The sequence below is a fragment of the Ursus americanus genome, chromosome 31 (assembly GCF_024610735.1).
Source record: "Ursus americanus isolate L20-20 chromosome 31, mUrsAme1.1.p, whole genome shotgun sequence".
Lineage (NCBI taxonomy): Eukaryota > Metazoa > Chordata > Mammalia > Carnivora > Ursidae > Ursus > Ursus americanus.
Window position 1 is genome coordinate 31,907,366 of NC_142157.1, and position 19,958 is coordinate 31,927,323.

General features: G+C 41.2%; 1 protein-coding gene across 1 annotated transcript in view; it reads left to right on the plus strand.

The window, feature by feature from the left end:
- IL2RA (interleukin 2 receptor subunit alpha) overlaps window positions 1–19,958 on the plus strand; it is a 52,369-nt gene that overhangs the window by 20,062 nt on the left and 12,349 nt on the right. The window contains exons 2-3 of the mRNA XM_087857749.1: window positions 17,316–17,498; window positions 19,823–19,918. Of these exons, the coding sequence (XP_087713875.1) occupies window positions 17,316–17,498; window positions 19,823–19,918 (279 nt within the window). The remainder of the gene's footprint in view (window positions 1–17,315; window positions 17,499–19,822; window positions 19,919–19,958) is intronic.

Sequence of the window (19,958 nt, forward strand, 5' to 3'; positions counted from 1 at the left end):
TAATATAATATCTATTTAGAATATAAGTTCCATGAGAAGGGGCCTATCTTCACTATTCAGTCTAATCCCCAGGCCTTAGCAAGGGTTCAACACATGGTGGGTGTTGGGTATGGTCTACACAGCACATTATCAGACGTAGGGCAGACAAGTCATGTCAGTAATGCCCTTGGAAGTTAAAAATAGAACTACCCTATGATCCAACAATGGCATTACTAGGTATTTACCCAAGGAATACAAAAATACTAATTCAAAGGGAAACATGCACCCCGATATTTATAGCAGCATTATCTACAATAGCCCAACTATGGAAGCAGCCCAAACGTCCATCGTTTGGTGAATGTATAAAGAAGAGGTGGTGTATTTACACAATGGAATACTACTTAGCCATTAAAAATTGAAATCTTGCCATTTGTAATGACGTGGATGGAGCGAGAATGTATAATGATAAGTCAGTAAGAGAAAGATAAATACCATATGATTTCACTCATATGTAGAATTTAAGAAACAAAACGAATGAGCAAAGGGAAAGAGAGAGAGACAAATCATGAAACAGACTCTTAACTATAGAGAAAAAACTGATGGTTATCAGAAGGGAGTTGGGGGGGATGGGTTAAGTAGGGGATGGGGATTAAGGAGTGTACTTGTTGTGATGAGCACAGGGTGTCGTATGGTAGTGTTGAATTACTATATTGTACACCTGAAACCAATATTACTCTGTATGTTAACTAATTGGAATTTAAATAAAAACTTAAAAAATAATAATGTCCTTTGACAGAGTGACACTGTCACAAATCTATAAAAAAAACTGATTAATCACCTCTTCCTGGATTTCAAAGAAACTTGTGTTTCTTTTTAAAAACAACCAGAAGCAACTAATTACCAGGAGGAAAACTTTTTCTTCTTTTCTCATTTTTTCTATCACAATGTCTGGGTATGGCTTCTTCCAGGAAAAGATTCCATAAGTCTTTCTTCTGCAGAGCTGGAGCAAATCGTTAGAGACAACCATCCTTTGATGCTAAAATAGAAAAATCTCTCCTTGTTTTTGAGCTACTCTTAGTATGTTCTGGACACCTGCTGATTTTATATAAACTTTTGTTTTGGTTTTCATTTTATTTATTTACTTATTCATTCATTCATTTTACATTAGGATCAAGAGTTGAATTAATGATTAAAATCTATGGTGTGCTGTCCTCATGGGTCTATACAACGTGCTTCTCTATGGTTATTTTCCTTCTCTTTATTCTTTATCTACACTTCCGTTTTCCCCATAAACACTATCTCTTATGTCCTTATGTTGCCTTCAACTCCTCCACTATCACATAAATGTACAATATGCGCTTGAAAAAAAAAAGTGGATTCTGTTGTTTTTGGGATTTTTTTCTATAGTTGTCCATTATATTAACTTTGTTAGTCATGTTTATCAAGTTCTGTATATTCTTACTGATTTCTTTGTCTGCTTGATCTGTGAATCACAAAGGGAGGCTTTGAAAAATCTCTCATGATGGTGGACTGGTAAATTCTTCCTTGTTCTGTCAAGATTTGCCGTATATACTTTAAAGCTATGCTACATATAAGTAAAGAATGGTTGGTTTTTGATGTGTGCTTTGCATATTTTAAAGCAGTGTTACTGGGTGCATACAAGTGAAGAATTATTATATTTTCTGTTCAATTGAACTTTTACCAAGGTTCTGGATTTCTACTAATGCTTTCACCTTAAAGTCTGATATTAATATAACATTCCTTTGGATTACGATTGTCCATTATTTTAGTTTCAAACTTTTAGAGCTCTAATGCTTGAAGCATGTCTCTTATAAACAAACATCATGTAAGTTTATTTTTTAAAACTTCTTTTTTATTTAATTGCAGAGTTAGTCCACTTACATTGGTTCTCATTGCTGATGCATTTGGACTGATTCCCACTATCTTACTTTCTTTGTTCTGCTCTTCTCTTTCTATGCATTTTTCCTCCCTTCTTTTGACTTAAAGGAGTTTTTATTCAATTCCATTCTTTTTTCTTTACTAGTTTGTAAGGTATTCACTTGACTCTATCATTTTCAATATCATTTTCAAAATTTTGACATGAACGAAGATATTACAAACTCAAAATTTAATCAATATCATAACCTTCCTCCCAAATAATAAATAACCTTTGAAAGCTTTAACTCCACTCAGCATCCTGACTTCCTGATTTTAATTCCATCTTGATATCTTTTAGCCCTACAAAATAGACATTTTGTCTATTTTATGCAGTCAATACTGGTTTAGATTCACTCGCAAGTTTATCCTTACCTTTACTCACCATCTTTTCTTGCAACCTATATGTTCCTTCTGGGCTCATTACCTTTCATTTTGAAGTACAACATTAGAACAAAGTAAGGTGGTGGCAATCAATCCAAATGTATTAGTAGTTACAAATAATGTAAATGGACCAAACTCTGCAGAGTTTAATAGAAATCCAAAGGTTGGTTAGTAGCATAAAAGTGCAACACACCGGGAAGATATATGCTTGTATGCACCCAATAACATGGCTTCAAAATATGCAAAACAAAAATTGATAAAATCGTCAACTTTTTAAGTTTCTCAATCTGGGTCTGCCCAATACCTAATTCATGTTTCTGCTATACTCATATTCAATCCATCTGTTGGGTCCTTTATTTTCAGTTATTTTAACCAATCTCTGGATGTTCTTATTCCTGCTCAATGTTTTGCATATTCTCCTTCATCCCTTTTAGGACATTAAAATCTTACTTAAAAAAATTTTTTTTGGTCTATTGATTCTGTTTTGGCAAGTATAGGCTTCTCAGTTTGTTGCTCTTTCTTTCGTAATAGTGGCATTTCTCATTTGTTTTGTTATTCTCCCCTTTGAGATCATTGTTCCTGGGGGTGTCAACCCAAATGTCCTAGGAGAAGGGGCAAAGGCTGGGCCCCAGATGTGGCCAGCTGGTGAGTTTAGGACTTGAAGGGGGCAAGCCTTCTTCAGCCCAGAGAAGTCCATTGCCTCTCCCCCACCTATTGGCCAGACCACTACCCTCACCTTCAGGCAACCTGTCTGAAGACAAGGGCACTGCTCTTCTCCAAGAGCTATCTTTCTCCATGGTAATCACCTAGCCTCAAAGGCAAAGAGGAGAAGAGCAGGAAGAGAGAATGCCCAGGGACCAGCCACTCCCCTGTGGCTGTCGCTGTCCTTCTTTCCACTCAGCCATGCTTAAAGTTGCCCTGGGGTAAGCCCACTCCCCACTGCTAATGGAGGCTGGCTATTGATTTTCTGCCTTACAGAGGAGATAGAGAAGGAAGCATAAGGGAGAGAAAAGGACAATTAAAATCTCTGTCCCCCAAAGGTGGCTTCCTACTCCCCCAATCTTGGCTGCCTCACATCTCCTAACACACAAACAAACAGAAAGAAAGATCCCGCCACTCTCCATCGTGTTTGTGCTAGTTCCTCAGATCTCTGAACAGTCCTTTTGCTTCTGTGACCCTCCAGGTTGGGTTTGCAAGAGGGAGCCAAAATTCCATGCTACTTTGCTTCCATGTCTGGGAGCACAGATCTCTTTAAAAGGGCCAGAGTTGTATTTATATATAATCCACATATATTATAGACAAGTCAGTTGAACCAAACACACAATAAAACAAAAGAGATTTAAAAAAATAACCTGCCATATCTGAATCTTGGAACAAGTTCTAATCCTATGCCATTTCCAGCAAATGCAGAAGGATGTGACATTCTAGAAGGTGAGAAATGTAACTAATATTCAGTACATAATAACCTAGTATAGAGGTTCTCAAAGTATATAGTCTGCAGGCATTTCTTGAAATTGAATAAGTAAGCCTGTCACTTCAAGGAAAACAACTCATAGTATTTATTGTGATAAATTTTGAGGTTTGATAATGACATGATAAATTTTGATAAAATGATCAAATGTGAGCAAAATTAGAATTTGTATCACCACTGTGACCTTGACCACTTTGTAATACTTAAAGATTTTTCTCATGAAAATCAGAGGTGATGTTAGCAAATCTAAATTTTTGCTACTGAATAATGAATGTGTTGCTATTTAGAAGATCTGTGTAACTCAGTGAACCATTTTTCCCCATATGACTGATGTGTGGTATTACAAAACCACGTATGGGCACAAAGTCCAAAGTTTAAGATAGACCCATGGATTTTAGTCTAATAGATCCCTGATCTGCAACTAACAATGAAGAAACTACTCTCTGTTGAGTCAGTAACAAAGAATATCCACCATTATCTGAAAAGGCTATTAAAATACTTTTCCATCTTATAACAGTAAGAGGCTAGGATTTTCTTTACTTCAATCAAAACAACATATTACAGTAGCTTGAATGCAGAAACAAACGTGAGAATTCACCTTCTCTTAAGCCATGCAGTTTAAAAGTTTGCAAAAATGTAAAATACCACTCTTCTCGCTGTTTGTTGCTGTTGTTTTAGAAAATGTAGTAATTTTTTTAATACAAATTATTTGTTAGTGTGATGGTTTGTTATTGTTCTTTTAAAATGAATTAATAAATATGCACTTTTAAACTTTCTATTTTAATTTCTAATATGGTACATAATGCTTGATACAACCCACGAAAACAAAAGCTTCTAGGGGACCTCAATAATTTTTAAGAGTGAAAGGGGTCCTGATATAAAAAGGCTTGAGATTCACTGCCCTAATCATATCGGTTGTTTATTTTTTTTAATTTTTTATTTAAATTCAATTTAGTTAACATATAGTGTATTATTAGTTTCACGGGTAGAATTTAGTGATTTGTCAGTTGCATACAACACCCAGTGCTCATTATGTCATGTCCCCTCCTTAATACCCATCACCCAGTTACCCCACCCCCTCACCACCTCCCCTCCAGCAACCCTCGGTTTGTTTCCTAGGATTAAGAGTCTCGTATGGTTTGTCTCTCTCTGATTTCATCTTGTTTTATTTTTTCCTCCCTTCCCTTATGATCCTCTGTTTTGTGTCTTAAATTCCACATAGGAGTGAAATCATATGGTATCTGTCTCTCTCCGACTGACTTACGCTTAGCATAATACCTTCTAGTTCCATCCACGTCGTTGCAAATGGCAAGATTTCATTCTTTTAGATGGCTGCATAATATTCCATTATACATATACCACATCTTATTTATCCATTCCCCTGTCGATGGACATCTCGGCTCTTTCCATTGTTTGGTTATTGTGGACATTGCTGCTATGAACATTGGGGTTCATATTGGTTGTTTAAAAATGGAAACACTTCTGAGCTCATTGGTAAATATCTTAGCTTCAAACCTCTCAAATGACTGCTCCGAATTCATTACCCTGGCCCCACACATACATCAGCAGCGATGGCACTCCCGGTTTCATCATGCTTCACTGTATTCCACTCTGCAGATACTGTTTTTACCAATTGAAGGTTTGTGGCAACCCTGAGTTGAGCAACACTGTGGGTGTCATTTTTCCAACAGCATCTGATCACTTTGTGTCTCTGTGTCACATATTGGTAATTCTCACAATATTTCAAACTTTTTCATTATGTTTGTTATGGTGATCTGTGATGATTATAACTTGCTGAAAGCTCAGATGATGGTTAACATTTTGCTTAGCCATAAAGTATTTTTAATTAAGGTATGTACATTGTTTTTTATTTTCTTAAGTTTCTGTTTAAATTCCAGTTAGTTCACATACAGTGTAATATTAGTTCCGGGTGTACAACACAGTGATTCGCCCCTTCCATACATCACCATGCTCATCACCAGTGCCCTCCTTCATCCCCATCACCTGTGTCCCCCATCCCCCACCCCGCCCCTCTGGTAACCAGCAGTTTGTTCTCTATAGTTAAGAGTCTGTTTCTTGGCTTGTGTCTCTCTCTCTTTTCCCCCGTTGCTTGTTTGTTTTGTTTCTTACTCCACATATGAAATCATATGGTATTTGTCTTTCTCTGACTGACTGACTTCACTTAGCGTAATACTCTCTGGGACCATCCGTGTTGTTGCAAATGGCAAGAGTTTATTCTTTTTTATGGCTGAGTAATATCCCAGTGTGTGTGTGTGTGTGTGTGTGTGTGTACGTATACCACCTCTTCTTTATCCATCCATCAACTGATGGACTCTTGGGCTGTTTCCATATCATGGCTATTGTAGATAATGCTGCTATAAATATAGGGGTTGTACATTGTTTTTTTAAGACATAATGTTATTGCACACTTAGTAGACTACAGTGTAGTGTAAACAATTTTTTTTTGGAAACCAAAAATTTCATTGGAGTTGCTTCATTGTGATATTTGCTTTATTGTAGTTGTCTGGAACCGAACCTGTAATATCTTCGAGTTATGCCTGTAAGGGGTTAGTCTCTGGCATGCAGGGACCCCAGGACCCTCCAGGATCCTCCAGGATCTTATGGCATCTCTTCCCATTGGTTCCTGACCCTGCTATCTTGCTTCTTCAATATTTTCAGTCCTGTTCCTGCAGAGAAACCAACTGCATTGTCCTCTGAGTGTTCATGGTGACCCAACGTCAATGAAAACCTTTTCTCTACACTTCTGTCCTCTTCATTCTTGTTTCTTCCTGACACATCTAAGTTTATTTGATAGCATGTTCTGAGTAAAAGTGAGATTTTTCTTTTAAAGGCAGAAATGAGGGCCACAATACTAGGCTTTCTTGTGATTCCTGTCCACCTTGAGCTGTGTGCTTTGGACAACTTACTAAAGCCCTCTGAACTTCAATCTCCTGCTATGTGTAAACCTTTCAGGGTTGTTGTGAGCTTTAAAGGTAATCTATAGGGCACCTGGGTGGCTCAGTGGGTTAAACCTCTGCCTTCAGCTCAGGTCATGATCTCAGGGTCCTGCGATCAAGTCCCATATCGGGCTCTCTGCTCAGCGGGGAGCCTGCTTCTACCTCTGTGCCCTCTCTCTCTCTCTCAAATAAATAAAGTCTTTAAAAAAAAAAAAAGGTAATCTATACAAAGAAGCAGCACACAGGCAGGGCTCGGATATCATAGTTACTAGCATATACATATATAGCCCAAAATGGAGGAGCTGAGCTCTCTGACTTCTTCAAAGATAATGATCTGAATTAAACCACAACATTTCGCAAACACTTCCCAGTGACCCAGATAGTTCAGATGTAGCTCTACCTCTCAGCAAGAGAGAACCTTTCATCGCTGGGTGGAAAGCACCCTCATTCCTGAAGATTATGATTCTATGTGATGGGAAAGAATTGACCTAGGAATCAGAGGCCCCGCTTTATTGCCAGGTTTGCCAAAACTTGAGGGATGACACACAGCCTTAGTTTCCTTACCTACAAAATGTGTGGATGGACCTAAATAATCTTTAGGGTCTCTCTCAGCGTTCAGATCCCAGGATCCTATTAAGAGGAATATTCAACATGTCCTGCGGTATTTTATTTTGTACCAAAACACTTGCTTTCTATAAGGCCCAAACTGCTGGATGTGTTTGCCAAGGAAGTTGGAGACTATCTTTGACCTTAGGTACAGTTTGGGGGATTTTTCTTAGATCTGACATAGGCGGTGAATGGCTTTAGGTCAGGAACCAGATTATTTCTTTTATCAGGAGCACCAAGCTCTTGACGTAATCCTATGCCCTTTATGTAAACTCAGTAAATCATCATCTAGAAGTTTCTGTGCCTAGTCAATTGTTCTGGTGGCGAAAACGAAGGCAAAAATGAAGCCATCTACTTGGTGCTGGCTGGGCTGTGGGTAAACATCGCTTGACCTTGATTCGCCCACTGAGAAAAGAATCTTATCTCAGACTCTGTCCACATCCTTTTGAATCCCCTTTATTTTCCTTGTCTTTCATGTTGCTCACATTGGCCACAAGGGCCAAAAGAGTTCTCTTTCATTCTGAACAACATCAGAGAAAAAAAACACATCACCTAGCCCGCAACCGTTTTTCACCCACCCACCTTTCCTCCAGCCAAGTAAGCTTTCACTGCACCCTCTTAGACACTGAGTAAAATACGTGGAAACAAAGTGCTTTGTAAACAGGATCACCAGCACCTGAGTCCTGCTCCCTGTCCACCGGGGAACAGCTGGGTCCTTTAGAAAGGGGCAGATGGAGAGGGGAGATGTGGCAGCCGCTGGTGCTGTGTGGTGGCGGTACCCGCAGCATCTGGGAGTTTGTCAGAAACCATCTTAGCCTCCACACTTGCCCTGTCGAAGCCACATGGACATTTTACTAAGACTCCCAGGCAACTTGAACGCACAGTAACATTTGAGAACCACACCCATGGACAACATCAATAAGCACAGCCCCACTATTTGTAAAGAATCCACCTTAGACGTCACTCTCAGATCAAATGACCAACTGCCAAGCAAGTGTTAGTATTAGGAACCCCTGGTCTGCATCTCTTGCTCCCATCCTTCCCACTGTGTGATGGGGCCCCTTACACGAATCAAGCACCTCACTTCACCAAGTTTCTCATCTTGCATTTGAAACCCAAGCAGTAGAAGCTGCACAGGGGTCTCCTGGGAACAGTGGTGGGTGGTTGATGGTGGGGTCTAATGCTTGAGAGATGCCTGCGTGACAGAAAAGCCAGGTTGAACTTCTAAATTTGTTGTTGTCCGTCCTTGGTTGTCACTCCTGTCCCCCATGACACGAGAACTACAAATGCCGAATCTTTCCCTGCCTAGCAGGGGGCATGGTGAGATGGGGAAGTTGAGCCTCCAGCAATCCACTGGAGGGAAAACAAAAACCAAACAAAACGACAGTGAAAAGAGCAGAGTGTCCTAGGGTTCCTCATCCTCACCCACCCTTCTCCCCAGACCTGTCAGCTGAAGAAGCCAAAAGCACCCAAGGGGCGTAGCACTTCAGTGGAGTAGGAAATTCCTGGAGGCAACAAATCTGCGAGTATCCCAAGGGAAGATGCCCCATGACTCTTTCAGGAACAGTGATGAAGGTGAAGTGTGAGAAGGAGGTGAAACACGTCGGATTCTGTCTGTCTTTCATATTACTATTCATAGCAAAACTCCAAAGCAAGATGTGAAACACTTTCAATGTCAGAAAAGCTTAATTTAACTCCCTCTTAGTACATGCCAAAGCCCTTGGGATTTTCAGGATTAATAATAGGTGTTGTCTGTCTTTTTTCCCCTCTGCCCACATAAAAGGTACACGAGCTAAAAAGCAAGGCCACACGCATAATACACCTCCAAGCCTACGGTAGGACTCCCATCCTCGGAGCTCCGTCTTTCAAGCTCTGAGCATTTGCCCCCATGGCCCAACACCAAGTTAGTAATCTGACATTTTCCTCCACTCCATAGAAAGCAGACACTTTACTCTCAGAAGAGAAAATGACATCTACATCCAGAATCAGACCAATACTGAAAAATTACAGAGAGGAAACTTCCCCTACCCACCTTCTAAAGAAAATTCTGGGGAAAACAACAACAACAACAACAAAAAGAAAGAAAGAAAAGGAGAGGAGAGGGGAGGGGAGGGGGGGAGGGGTGGGGAGGGGGGAGGGGAAGAGAAGAGAAGGGAAAAGGAAAAGAAAAGAAAAAAGAAAAGGAAAGAAAATTTGTGCTTGCTTCCCGAGCCTCCAGGCCCATCTGCGGTGTGAGCCAGGAGAATGGGTAGAACTGAGAGCACAGAACAATTTCTTTTATAAAGTCAGAGCTGCTGGTAGAAGCAAGACATGGGTCTGAAAGAGAAAAGCCCCTGTTAGCTGAATTTCAAGAAAGAATATTCAGAATTTTTAGTGAGTAAACCTAGGGAGTGGATGTGGCTGCCATGCTGTGTGGGAAGAAGTTTTATAAGTGATAATATGGTGGAAAAGTATTCAAAGACGTTTTGCTGAGTCACATACGTGGAATTCTCGCTCGTTACTCCTGTGCAAGATCTCAGAATAGACAGTGGTTTTGTCTTTTTTTTTCTAGATGTTGTACTGCTGGGTAGTTTTTTGTTGCTGTTGCTTTGTTTTGTTTTTATGATACCTAGGAAGGCTCAAAATATCCCAGACTTCCTCCCGTTCGATTAAGAAAAGGGAACATTTCAGGGCTACCTTTCCCACACTCTTGTACCTCCCACTTTCTTCGGATGCTATCTGGAACACCCTCGGCAAGGCATTCCAGGGAAAAGGATTCTAGCCAAGCACTTTACCTGTTCTTTGCTATTTAAAGATCAGAGAAGTTTCAGTATTTCTAAATTCCAGGAAAGATGTTTTTATGAAAATGAAGTCTGTGGGAGAAAGAAATTCTGGAACTCCCCTTGTCCCCACATGATGGATGTCCACAGATATTCAAGCTAATTTGTGATGACTCTGGGAATTTCCATGGTCTTATTTAGAAAAGCATATCGTCGTGTAATTCAACAGTTCTTAAGGACACAAAGTTGCCTCAAAGGCAGTTTGCCTTAAAAAAGATTTAGGTGTTTAGAAACGTTCTTGGTTCCTGATTAAGTTATCAGATTCCAAATGCATCTGCGGGCAATCCTTGATTATTTGCGCTAATGAATAATTACAAGAGTTGCTAAGTATACTTCTTCCTGATTTTCCTGAGGCAAAATTATAGTGAAGTGCAGTTCTCAAGTGTACAACTTGATGAGTTTTCAAATATGTACACCCATATAATCAACATTTCCATCACCTGCCTTCTTTCAGCCGGCCCCACGCACCACAAGCAACCACTCCTCTGATTCCTTTCTGTATACTAGTTCTGTCTTTTCTCGAACTTCCTACAAATGAAATCAAACAGTATGTATGATTTTGTGTATATCTTCTTTTGTTCAACACAATATTTTTGAGATTATTTAAAGCCACTATAAATATTTTGTGTAAGTCTTCTTGTAAACATATGCTTTCACTCCTCTTAGATAAATACCTTGGTGTGGAATGGCTGGATCATAGGATGGGTAGGTGTACGGCTAACTTCACTAACAAAACAAAAACAAAACAGCTCTCGGCTTTCCGAGGAATGGTATCATTACACTCCCACCCGTCATGTAGGAGAGTTTTGGCACCTTTACCTGCTCTTCTGCTTTTGTTGTTGTCAGTCTTACCTATATTACCTGTTCTCATGGAATATTCCATGGTGGTTTCCAATTTACTTTTTTTGATGTCATTGGATGTGGAGCACCCTTTCAAGTGCGTTTGGATAATCATCTGTCTTCTTTGGAGGACTGACTCGTTCAAGCCTTTGCCCATCTATTTATCGGGTCGTTAGCCTTTTAGGATTGATCTGTAGCTCTTTAGATAATGTGGAGACAAGTCTTTTTGTCAGAGGTGTGTGTTGCAAACATATGCTCCCAGTGTATCACTTATTTTTTTCATTTTCTTAATGTCTTGGGATGGCTAGAAGTTTTTGACTTACTTTTCTGTTACGGTTGGTACCTTTTGGGTCCTCTCTAGGAAATCTGGGCCTATCCGTGGTTTGCAAAGCTATTTGCCTTCATTGGCCCTTAGAACCTTAATAGTTGTAACTTTTATGTGTACACGTACCATGGATAAACCTAGGGTGTAGATTTTGTAAGCTTAGCTACATGATAAAATTAATTTTTGTATGTGAACTGAGGTTCTTTTTTCCCCATAAATTTATCCGTTTGTTCCAGAGCGTTTGTTGAGAAGATTTTCCTGCCCTCATTGAACCGCCATGGCATATTTATAAAACAATTAACTGAATGTACACGTGTGAGTCTATTTCTGGTCTTTCTATTCTGTTCCATTACTCTATTTGTCTCTCCTTCTACCAATAACTACTGTCTTGCTCACTGCAGCTTTTATAGAAAGTCTCAGTATCAGATGATGTGAATTCTCCAAATTTGTACATTCTTTTTAAGATAGCCTTAGAAATTCTTGGTGTTGTGTTTCCAAAGAGGTTTTAGAATAAACTTGCCAAATTTCTACCAAAAAGTGTGTTGGATTTTTTAAAATTGTAATTGCATTGAATTTGTTGATCAACTTAAGGCTAACTGATGTCTTTTTTCAAAGACGAATCTTTCAATCCATAAACATTGTACATTTCTCCATTTATATAGTTCTTTAATTTATGATGGCAATGTTTCAGAGTTTTCAGTTCAGAAGTCTTGCAAGTTTTTGGTAAATTTATTCATGAGTATTTTACTTTTTTGATGTTATCATAAATAAATTGTTTTTAAAATTTTTGATTTCTTAATTGGTTGTTTCCAGTATATAGAAATAACCGCAAGTTGGGGCGCCTGGGTGGCACAGCGGTTAAGCGTCTGCCTTCGGCTCAGGGCGTGATCCCGGCGTTATGGGATCGAGCCCCACATCAGGCTCCTCCGCTATGAGCCTGCTTCTTCCTCTCCCACTCCCCCTGCTTGTGTTCCCTCTCTCGCTGGCTGTCTCTATCTCTGTCAAATAAATAAAATCTTTAAAAAAAAAAAAAAAAGAAAGAACCACAAGTGATTTTTGTATATTAAGACTGCGAAATTTACCAAGTTGTAGTCATTTTTTTTTCAGATTTCTTAGTAACTTTATGTAAGCAATCAAGTCATCTATGAATACTATTTATTTTGAAATCTACTTTCTGATATTAATGTAGTCACACCAGCTTTCTTATGCATACCTCTGCATAATATATCTTTATGTATACTTTATTTTCAATCTATCATTGTCTTTATATTTAAAGTATGTTCTCTTGTAGTCAGCACAGAGCTGGGGCCTGCTGTTTTATCCAGTCTGAAAGTTTCTATCTTCTGATTTATGTGTCTGGTGCATGTTTCATACAATTACTGATAGGTTAGCTTGCAGTGTGCCCTTTTGCTACCCTGTTTCCCGGGTGTCCCATTTGGGACTTCAGTTAAATACAATAGACTATCTGATATTATCCCACAGGTCATGGGAGGTCTATTCAAATTGTTTGAAATTTTTTTCTCCGTGCTCATCAGTTTGATCATTTCTATTGATTTGTCCTCAAAGTGTAATATGGGTCACATTTTCCTGTTTCTCCACATGTCCGGAATTTTTGAAAACTTGCTGGGTCTTATGAATTATACATTTTAGAAGGTCTGGAATATGTTGTCTTCCTTTAAGAGGTATTGAATTTTGTTCTTACAGGCGGTTCAATTACTGGTGCGTCCTCCCGTCTGTCAGGTTTCGTTTCAGTCTTTATAAGGGTGGGTCTGTTTGGGGGAGTATCCAAATCCCGGCCATGCCAGCAGCCTAGAACTCTGATTTTTTCCCTCCTTGGGTCAGTGAGACCAGGGCTTTGCTTGGGTTCTGTTTGGTGCCACCTGGCAGCAAAGTGGCCATGAAGGAATCCATGGCAATGCTGGGGTTCACGTCACGGGTCCCTCTTCTCAAATAATACAGTGCTGCACTGTTACTAAATGCCTGAAAACACTTTTTTGCACATTTTGTCTGGTTTTAAAGTTGTTTTCAGCAGGAGGTAAGTTTTGGTACCAAAATTTTGTCATGGCTGGAAACGGAAGTCCTGGTTGCTTTCTTCCCCCCTTCAGTTACTTTATCTAGCTCAGGGAATGTCCATTGCTTTTAAGTTGTTCTTTTTTAAATTGACTTTATGGTTTAAAGTAGTATTAGGTTCACAAGAAAACCAAACAAAAGGTACAGAGATTCTTCATCTACTCCTGACCTTATTCATGCAGAGCCTCCCACATGATCATGTTATCAACAGCTCCCACCAGGTGGTACCTTTGTTTCAGCTGATGAACCTACAGTGACACCTCATTGTCATGCAGAGGCCACAGTTTACATCTGGCTTCACTCTTGGTGTTGCACATTCTACAGGTTTGGGCAAATGTATAATGACACGTATCCACCATGATAGTGTCTTACAGAGTAGTTTCACTGCCTCGCAAACCCTTTGTATGCTGCCTCTTCATCTCTCCCTCCTCCCTAACACCTGGCAACCAGGATCTTTTCACCGTCTCCATAGTTTTGTCTTTTCCAGAGTGTCACATAGTTGGAATCACACATATGGAGCACTTGAAATTGGCTTCTTTCACTTAGGAATATGCATTTCAGTTTCTTCCATGTATTTTCATGGCTTGATGGCTCACTTCTTTTTAGCACTGAATACTATTTTATTGTCTGGATGGACCAGAGTTTACTTATCCATTCATCTAACGAAGGACAGCTAAACGTAGCTTCCAAGTTCGGGCAATTATGAATAAAGCTGTTAGAAACATCTGTGTGCAGATTTTTGTGTAGACATAACTTTTCAACTTCTTTGGGTAAATACCAAAAAGTGTGATTGCTAGATTGCACAGTAAGAGTGCATTTAGTTTTGTAAGAAATTGTACAAACCCTCTTCCAAGTGGCTGTGCCATTTTGCATTCCTACCAGCAATGCATGAGGGTCTCTGCTGCTCCACGTCCTTGCCAGTACTTGCTGTTCTGGATTTTGGCCATTCTCAAAGTGTGTAGTGGTACCTCGTTGTTGTTTTAATTTGCACTTCCCTGATAACATATGATGTGCAGTATCCTTTCATAAGCTCATTTGCCATCTGTATATCTTCTTTGGTGAGGTGGCTGTTAAGGTCTTTGGCCCGTTTTAAAAACTAGGTTGTTCATTTTCTTATTGTTGAGATTTAAGACTTCTTTGTATATTTTAGATAACAGCCCTTTAGCAGATCTATTTTTGCAAATCTGTTCTCCCAGTCTGTGGCTTGTTTTCACTGCCTTGACAGTGTCTTTCGAGAGCAGAAATTTTTTATTTTAATGAGGTCCAGCTTCTCAGTTCTTTCCTTCATGGATTGTGCCTTTGGTGGTGCATCTAAAAAGTCATCACCAAATCCAAGGTCATCTAGACTTCTATTATCTTCTAAGAGTGTCACAGTTTTGTGTTTTACATTCAGGTTTGTAATCTATTTTGACTTAATTTTTGTGAAGGATGTAAGGTGTGTGTCTAGATCCGCCTTGTGGCATGTGCAAATCCAGTTGTTCCAGCACCATTTATTGAAAAGACGACCCTTGCTCCATGGTATTGCCTTTGCTCCTTTGTCAAAGATCAGGTGACTATATTCATCTGGGTCTCTTTCTGGACTTTCTATTCTGTTACACTGGTCTATTTGTATATTCTTTCACCAATACCACATTGCTTTGATTACTGTAGCTTGACAGTAAATCTTGAAGTCAGGTAGTGTCAGTCCTCCCACTTTGTTCTTCTCCTTCAATATTGTGTTGGCCATTCTGGATTTTTTTGCCCCTCCATATGAACTTTAGAATCATTTTAGAATCAGAATTGGTATCTACACAATAAGTTACTGGGAGTTTTATTGGGATTGCATAATCTATAAATCATGTCGGGAAGAACTAATATATTGACAATATCTAAACTTCCTATTCATGAACATGAAATATCTCTCCATTTATTGATATATAATTTTACAAAAGCACTTTATTGTGGGGGTGCTAATGGAAATGGTATTGTGTTATTAAGGTCAATTTCCATTTGTGCTTGCTGGTATATAGCAAAGCCATTGACTTTTATATATTAGCTTTGTATCCTGCAACCCTGCTAAAATTGCTTATTAGTACCACAAGGGTTTTTGTCTATTCTTTCAGACTGTCTAGGTAGACAATCATGTCACCTGCAAAAGAAAGTTTTATTCCTTCCCAATCTGTATATCTTTTATTTCCTTTTCTTTTCTAATTGCATTAGCCAGGACTTCCAGCACCAAGTTGAAAAGTGGTGATGAGAGGGAACATCCTTGCCTTGTTTTTCTTTGTTTTTTTGGGTTATTATGCATATCTTGTTTTAGCAGTAGATTTACCTTCTGATACTCAAAACGTAGGTTGGTATTGAGGTAAACAAGTACCTGTGAGTGGTACTGGGGGTATGGGCTGTAGAGAGAGAGGACCTCTTGCAGGAGATAACGGTTAAGGTAAATTTCAGCCCTGCCTCTATCTAAATTACCATTCTCCTTTCCTGGACAGAGGGAAAAAGGAAGGATGAAGAACAGGGATCTATTCTATGTCTATTACGTGCAGGGTGCTCTGCAAGTTACCTTTGTACGTTATTTCATGCAATCTTTAAAACAAACAGTAAAATAGTGATGATGATTATAATACTAGTTTACAGAAAAAGTGGCCAAGCCTTAGATAAGTAAAAGCAATGACACTATATAGCTAGTAAGCTGGTAGAGCTAGGATCTAGAAGCCCATTTATCTCCCCATTCCACCATGCTACCTTCCTTGCCTTATTATTATAGTTATTATGATTACCAGTATTTATTCAGTGTATATGTTACATGTCCCTTTACAATCGCTGGCCCTCTGAGCCATTCAAATTGTTTCCATTTAGACCCTTCTTGGTGAGAGATGGGGTGAGCTGTCCACACTCTACTCACCTTCTGTGATTCAGGAGCTCAGGAGTGTCCTGAGTCTTGGATGTGGCGAGATGCTGGGTACAGCGTAAGGACAGAGAAGCTTCACTCTAATGGAGTGATGATTAATAAGCAATCGGTGACTGTCGTCTGCCAGCAATGAGTGCAGCAACCAGCCTGGATTTGGTGCCTGTGCTGGTGGAGGGAGAGGCTGTCAGTGCCGTCTCCCCTTTTCCTGTTTCCTGTGATCCTTCCTAGCCACTTTCTTTATCCAGCCTGTGGCTTTTCTCAACAAGCAGGCTTTTTCCAACAAGCAGGACTTGTTGGAAGATATGCAATGGAATCATTTTTCTGATTTGAGCAGCGCCCTTTTTTTCCTTAATACCTGGGCATTTGGCCACTATTTCTGGTGTCCTTGGTGAGAAACCGGTGTCCATTCTTGAGGGGGCTGAGAAATGGTCAAGTCTTTGTGATATGAGAAGGAATTTGGTAAACTCAGCGGTGGGTGGGTGGGTGAAAAATACACGTTTCCTACTTGCCAGACTTTGGGTGGAGCACTTTACATATAGTTCTCAAAAAAAAAAAAAAAAAAGAAAGAAAGAAAGAAGAGAAAAGAAAAGAAAACGGTACAAAATCACTAATTATAGAAATTCTGACAATCCTTATTTTCCAACAAGTATTTATCACTGACACATGTCCCTCAATTAAATTTACATGGCTTTCCTCCCTTCCTTTCCTCATACCCTTTGGTCCTCTTCTCTCTTTCTATACTTATTCAGCATAAGGCAAATTCAGAATAAAACCTCATTCACTTCTATTCATTGAGTTTTAAATACATTGCAATTTGGAGAGGAACTTGGTTGAAGTCAAAGTTTGAGCCGTCTCTGATACCAAGGTTTCTAAAGGACAGTGGCAACAGCCTTCGTCTCTTTCTAGGAAGAGGTGGGGTACCCAAAAGTCCTTTAGAGAAGGTGAAGAAATGTGTGATGACATCATCGCAGGGTTAAGTATGTGAGTGCACGAGTGGAACGTCCTGAACTCCTAACACGCCTCTTTTCCTTTGCAGACCTGTGTGACGGTTACCCGCCAGACCTCAAGCACGCCACATACAGAGCTCTCGAGTACAAGACGGGCACGGTGTTAAATTGTGGGTGTGAGAGAGGCTACCGCAGACTAAGCAACTTCATGCATTGTGCGGGAAACGCCAGCCACGCTTCCTGGGAAAACAGATGCCAGTGCAGAAGTACATGTAAGTGTTTCCTTTGGTGACACGGAGGGAGAGAGAAGAACTCTAGCAAGCTTCAGCTTTTGCTCACTCAGCCCTACAGACGAAAACTGGCCAGCCCAAACTCCACGATAACTCACCTCAGTGGGTCCTGGAAAATAATTCACCAGACCAGTGTTTAAGGAGTGCCTCCCGGTTCCAAGGACTGATCTAGGCCCTCGGGATACCCGGCACTCTAAGAACTTAACATCTTGCGGGGAGAGCGGGAACAGATGTTATACTAATCATTACTGAACAATTCGAAAGTAAGTCTACTTCACGGCAAAGTAAATGCACTTGATGCCACTAAACTGTAGGTTAAAAATGATTGCTATGGCAAGTTTTATGCTACGCTTAGCTCATCACAATTTTTTTAGAAATAAAAAATTCAAAAGGAATAGTCAGAATGAGCCTATATAAGCAATAAGAAAAATAATAACAATCCCAGTGAGTATCTACCTGTCAGGCCGCGTTCGCTGTCTTGCGCTTTGCTCTCCGAAGCTCACACCTGACGCGCCCGTGTGCTGACTCGGGCCGTCGGCCGCTCCCAGCTCCCCCCCAGCAAACATGGCCGCGCGAATTCCCAGCAACCCCCGCGACGCTGTGCGCCCTCTCCTCTTCAGCCGCCACCTCCCCAACCCTAAGGAAGCAGCTCTGGGTACAAGAGCGGAGGCAGTGGGCGAGGCAGTTCCTTCCCTGATAAGAGTAAAACGGGAAGAGAAGCTCGTGCTACTCAGTTGGAGCGTCTTATCTATTACGGAAATTTTTTCTTTTCTTTTCTTTTTAAAGATTTTTATTTGTTTGAGAGAGAGCGAGAGAGAGAGGGAGAGCAAGTGAGAGAGAGCACAAGTGGGGTGAGGGGTAGAGGGAGAAGCAGACTCCCCGCTGAGCAAGGAGCCCGGTGTGGGACTCGATCCCAGGACCCTGGGATCATGACCTGAGCCGAAGGCAGACGCGTCACCGACGGAGCCACCCATGCGCCCCTATTACGGAAATTTTCAACGTGGCTGCCATCACGTCTTTCGTGCGTTTCCTCGGAGGGCAAATATACGGTCAAGCAGAAAGGATTGTCGGTCCAGGGTCTGCCCTGCCCAGTGTCAGGAACTGGCATTCCAGAGCTTCAGAAATAGTCCCCCAAAGACCCCTCTGTCCCCTTGTTCCAGTCCTGCAAGACCCTGGCTGCGCTGGGGGAGCAAGGAGAATATCAAGCCCAAAGGCAAGGCAGGCTGGTGTGCGGGCAAGGCCCCAAATCTGCACTGGGGAAGCAGAGAGGAAGAGGAAGCTGTTCCCTTTGAACGTCTTTATTTATGGACTTTATAACCTGGCTGGAGAGCCCTGTGGCCCTCACTGCTGGACGTGATTGGAATCAGCAGAGGACTAAGGGTCCTGAACCTCATCGCTGCTGGGGAGGGCGAGCAGGGAAGGCAGAGCCGCTTGCCCTTGCCCGGAGATTGCAGGCAGGTCACCTTCCTGGAGTGGAATGCAGAGGCAGTGACCCCCGAGGGACTTTCTGAACCTAAGTTGAGCTGATTTTGCTATTGTATGCTCTTCATCGAATCCTGAAGGCTCTCTCACAAGCCTGATTTCTCTACCAGGTTTTTTGTCCACTCTGTGATAATGGAACGTGGTGAAAAGTGGTGGGTCCGTTTGTCCTTTTGTTCCTTAGCCCTGGAGATGGTGTCTGTGAGCCACAGTGAATTCTGTGTCAGCTGCACCAGGCACATACTGCAAGGTCTGCAGACGGCTGTGGAAGCACCCGTGGCCTCTTTTCCCAGCAGACCCTCCCCCGACCCTCAGTTAGAATCCCGAGTTGCTCACAGTGGTGCCCATACTCAACTCCTTTGCCAAAGTCTTCACAATAGAGAGGAGTGTCCTGTTGAATTCCAAAAGATTGAATCCCTTTGCCTTTTAAGTGGACTACTTTAGGGAAGCAAGGGGCATTGGTGGTGGCTGACTCACACCATCCCTCCCGGCATCGGGCCCCACCCTCGCACAAGGCTGGCAGGTGGATGGCCGGAGTGAGCCCCTTTTGGGGAGACACACATACACCAGACGATCTTTCAGTTCTTTCAGAAACACGTGGTGGGCCTCTGACGTCATGCAGAGGAATACTGCCAGACCCCGCTGAGAGCACCCCACGGGCAAGGAGGGTGTGTGTGGCTCCTCTTTGTAACCCCTGCCCCCCAGTACTGCCTGACGTGTCACAAGCAGCGGAAGGGCACTCTTAGAATAAATGAATACACAAGGAGTGTTTCTTCTATTTTAAGCATCTGTGGAGTTATTTGCTTCTTTCTATCTATATTCTCTAGCCTCCAAGAGCACAGAAAGACAAATTACTCCTAGACCCAAAGAACAGAAGGAAATGCAGAGCCCAACGCCGCCCGGGGACCAAGGTAACCTTCTAGGTAAGAGGCGGTCTGGCCAACGCCTGGGAGCCAGCTCTTC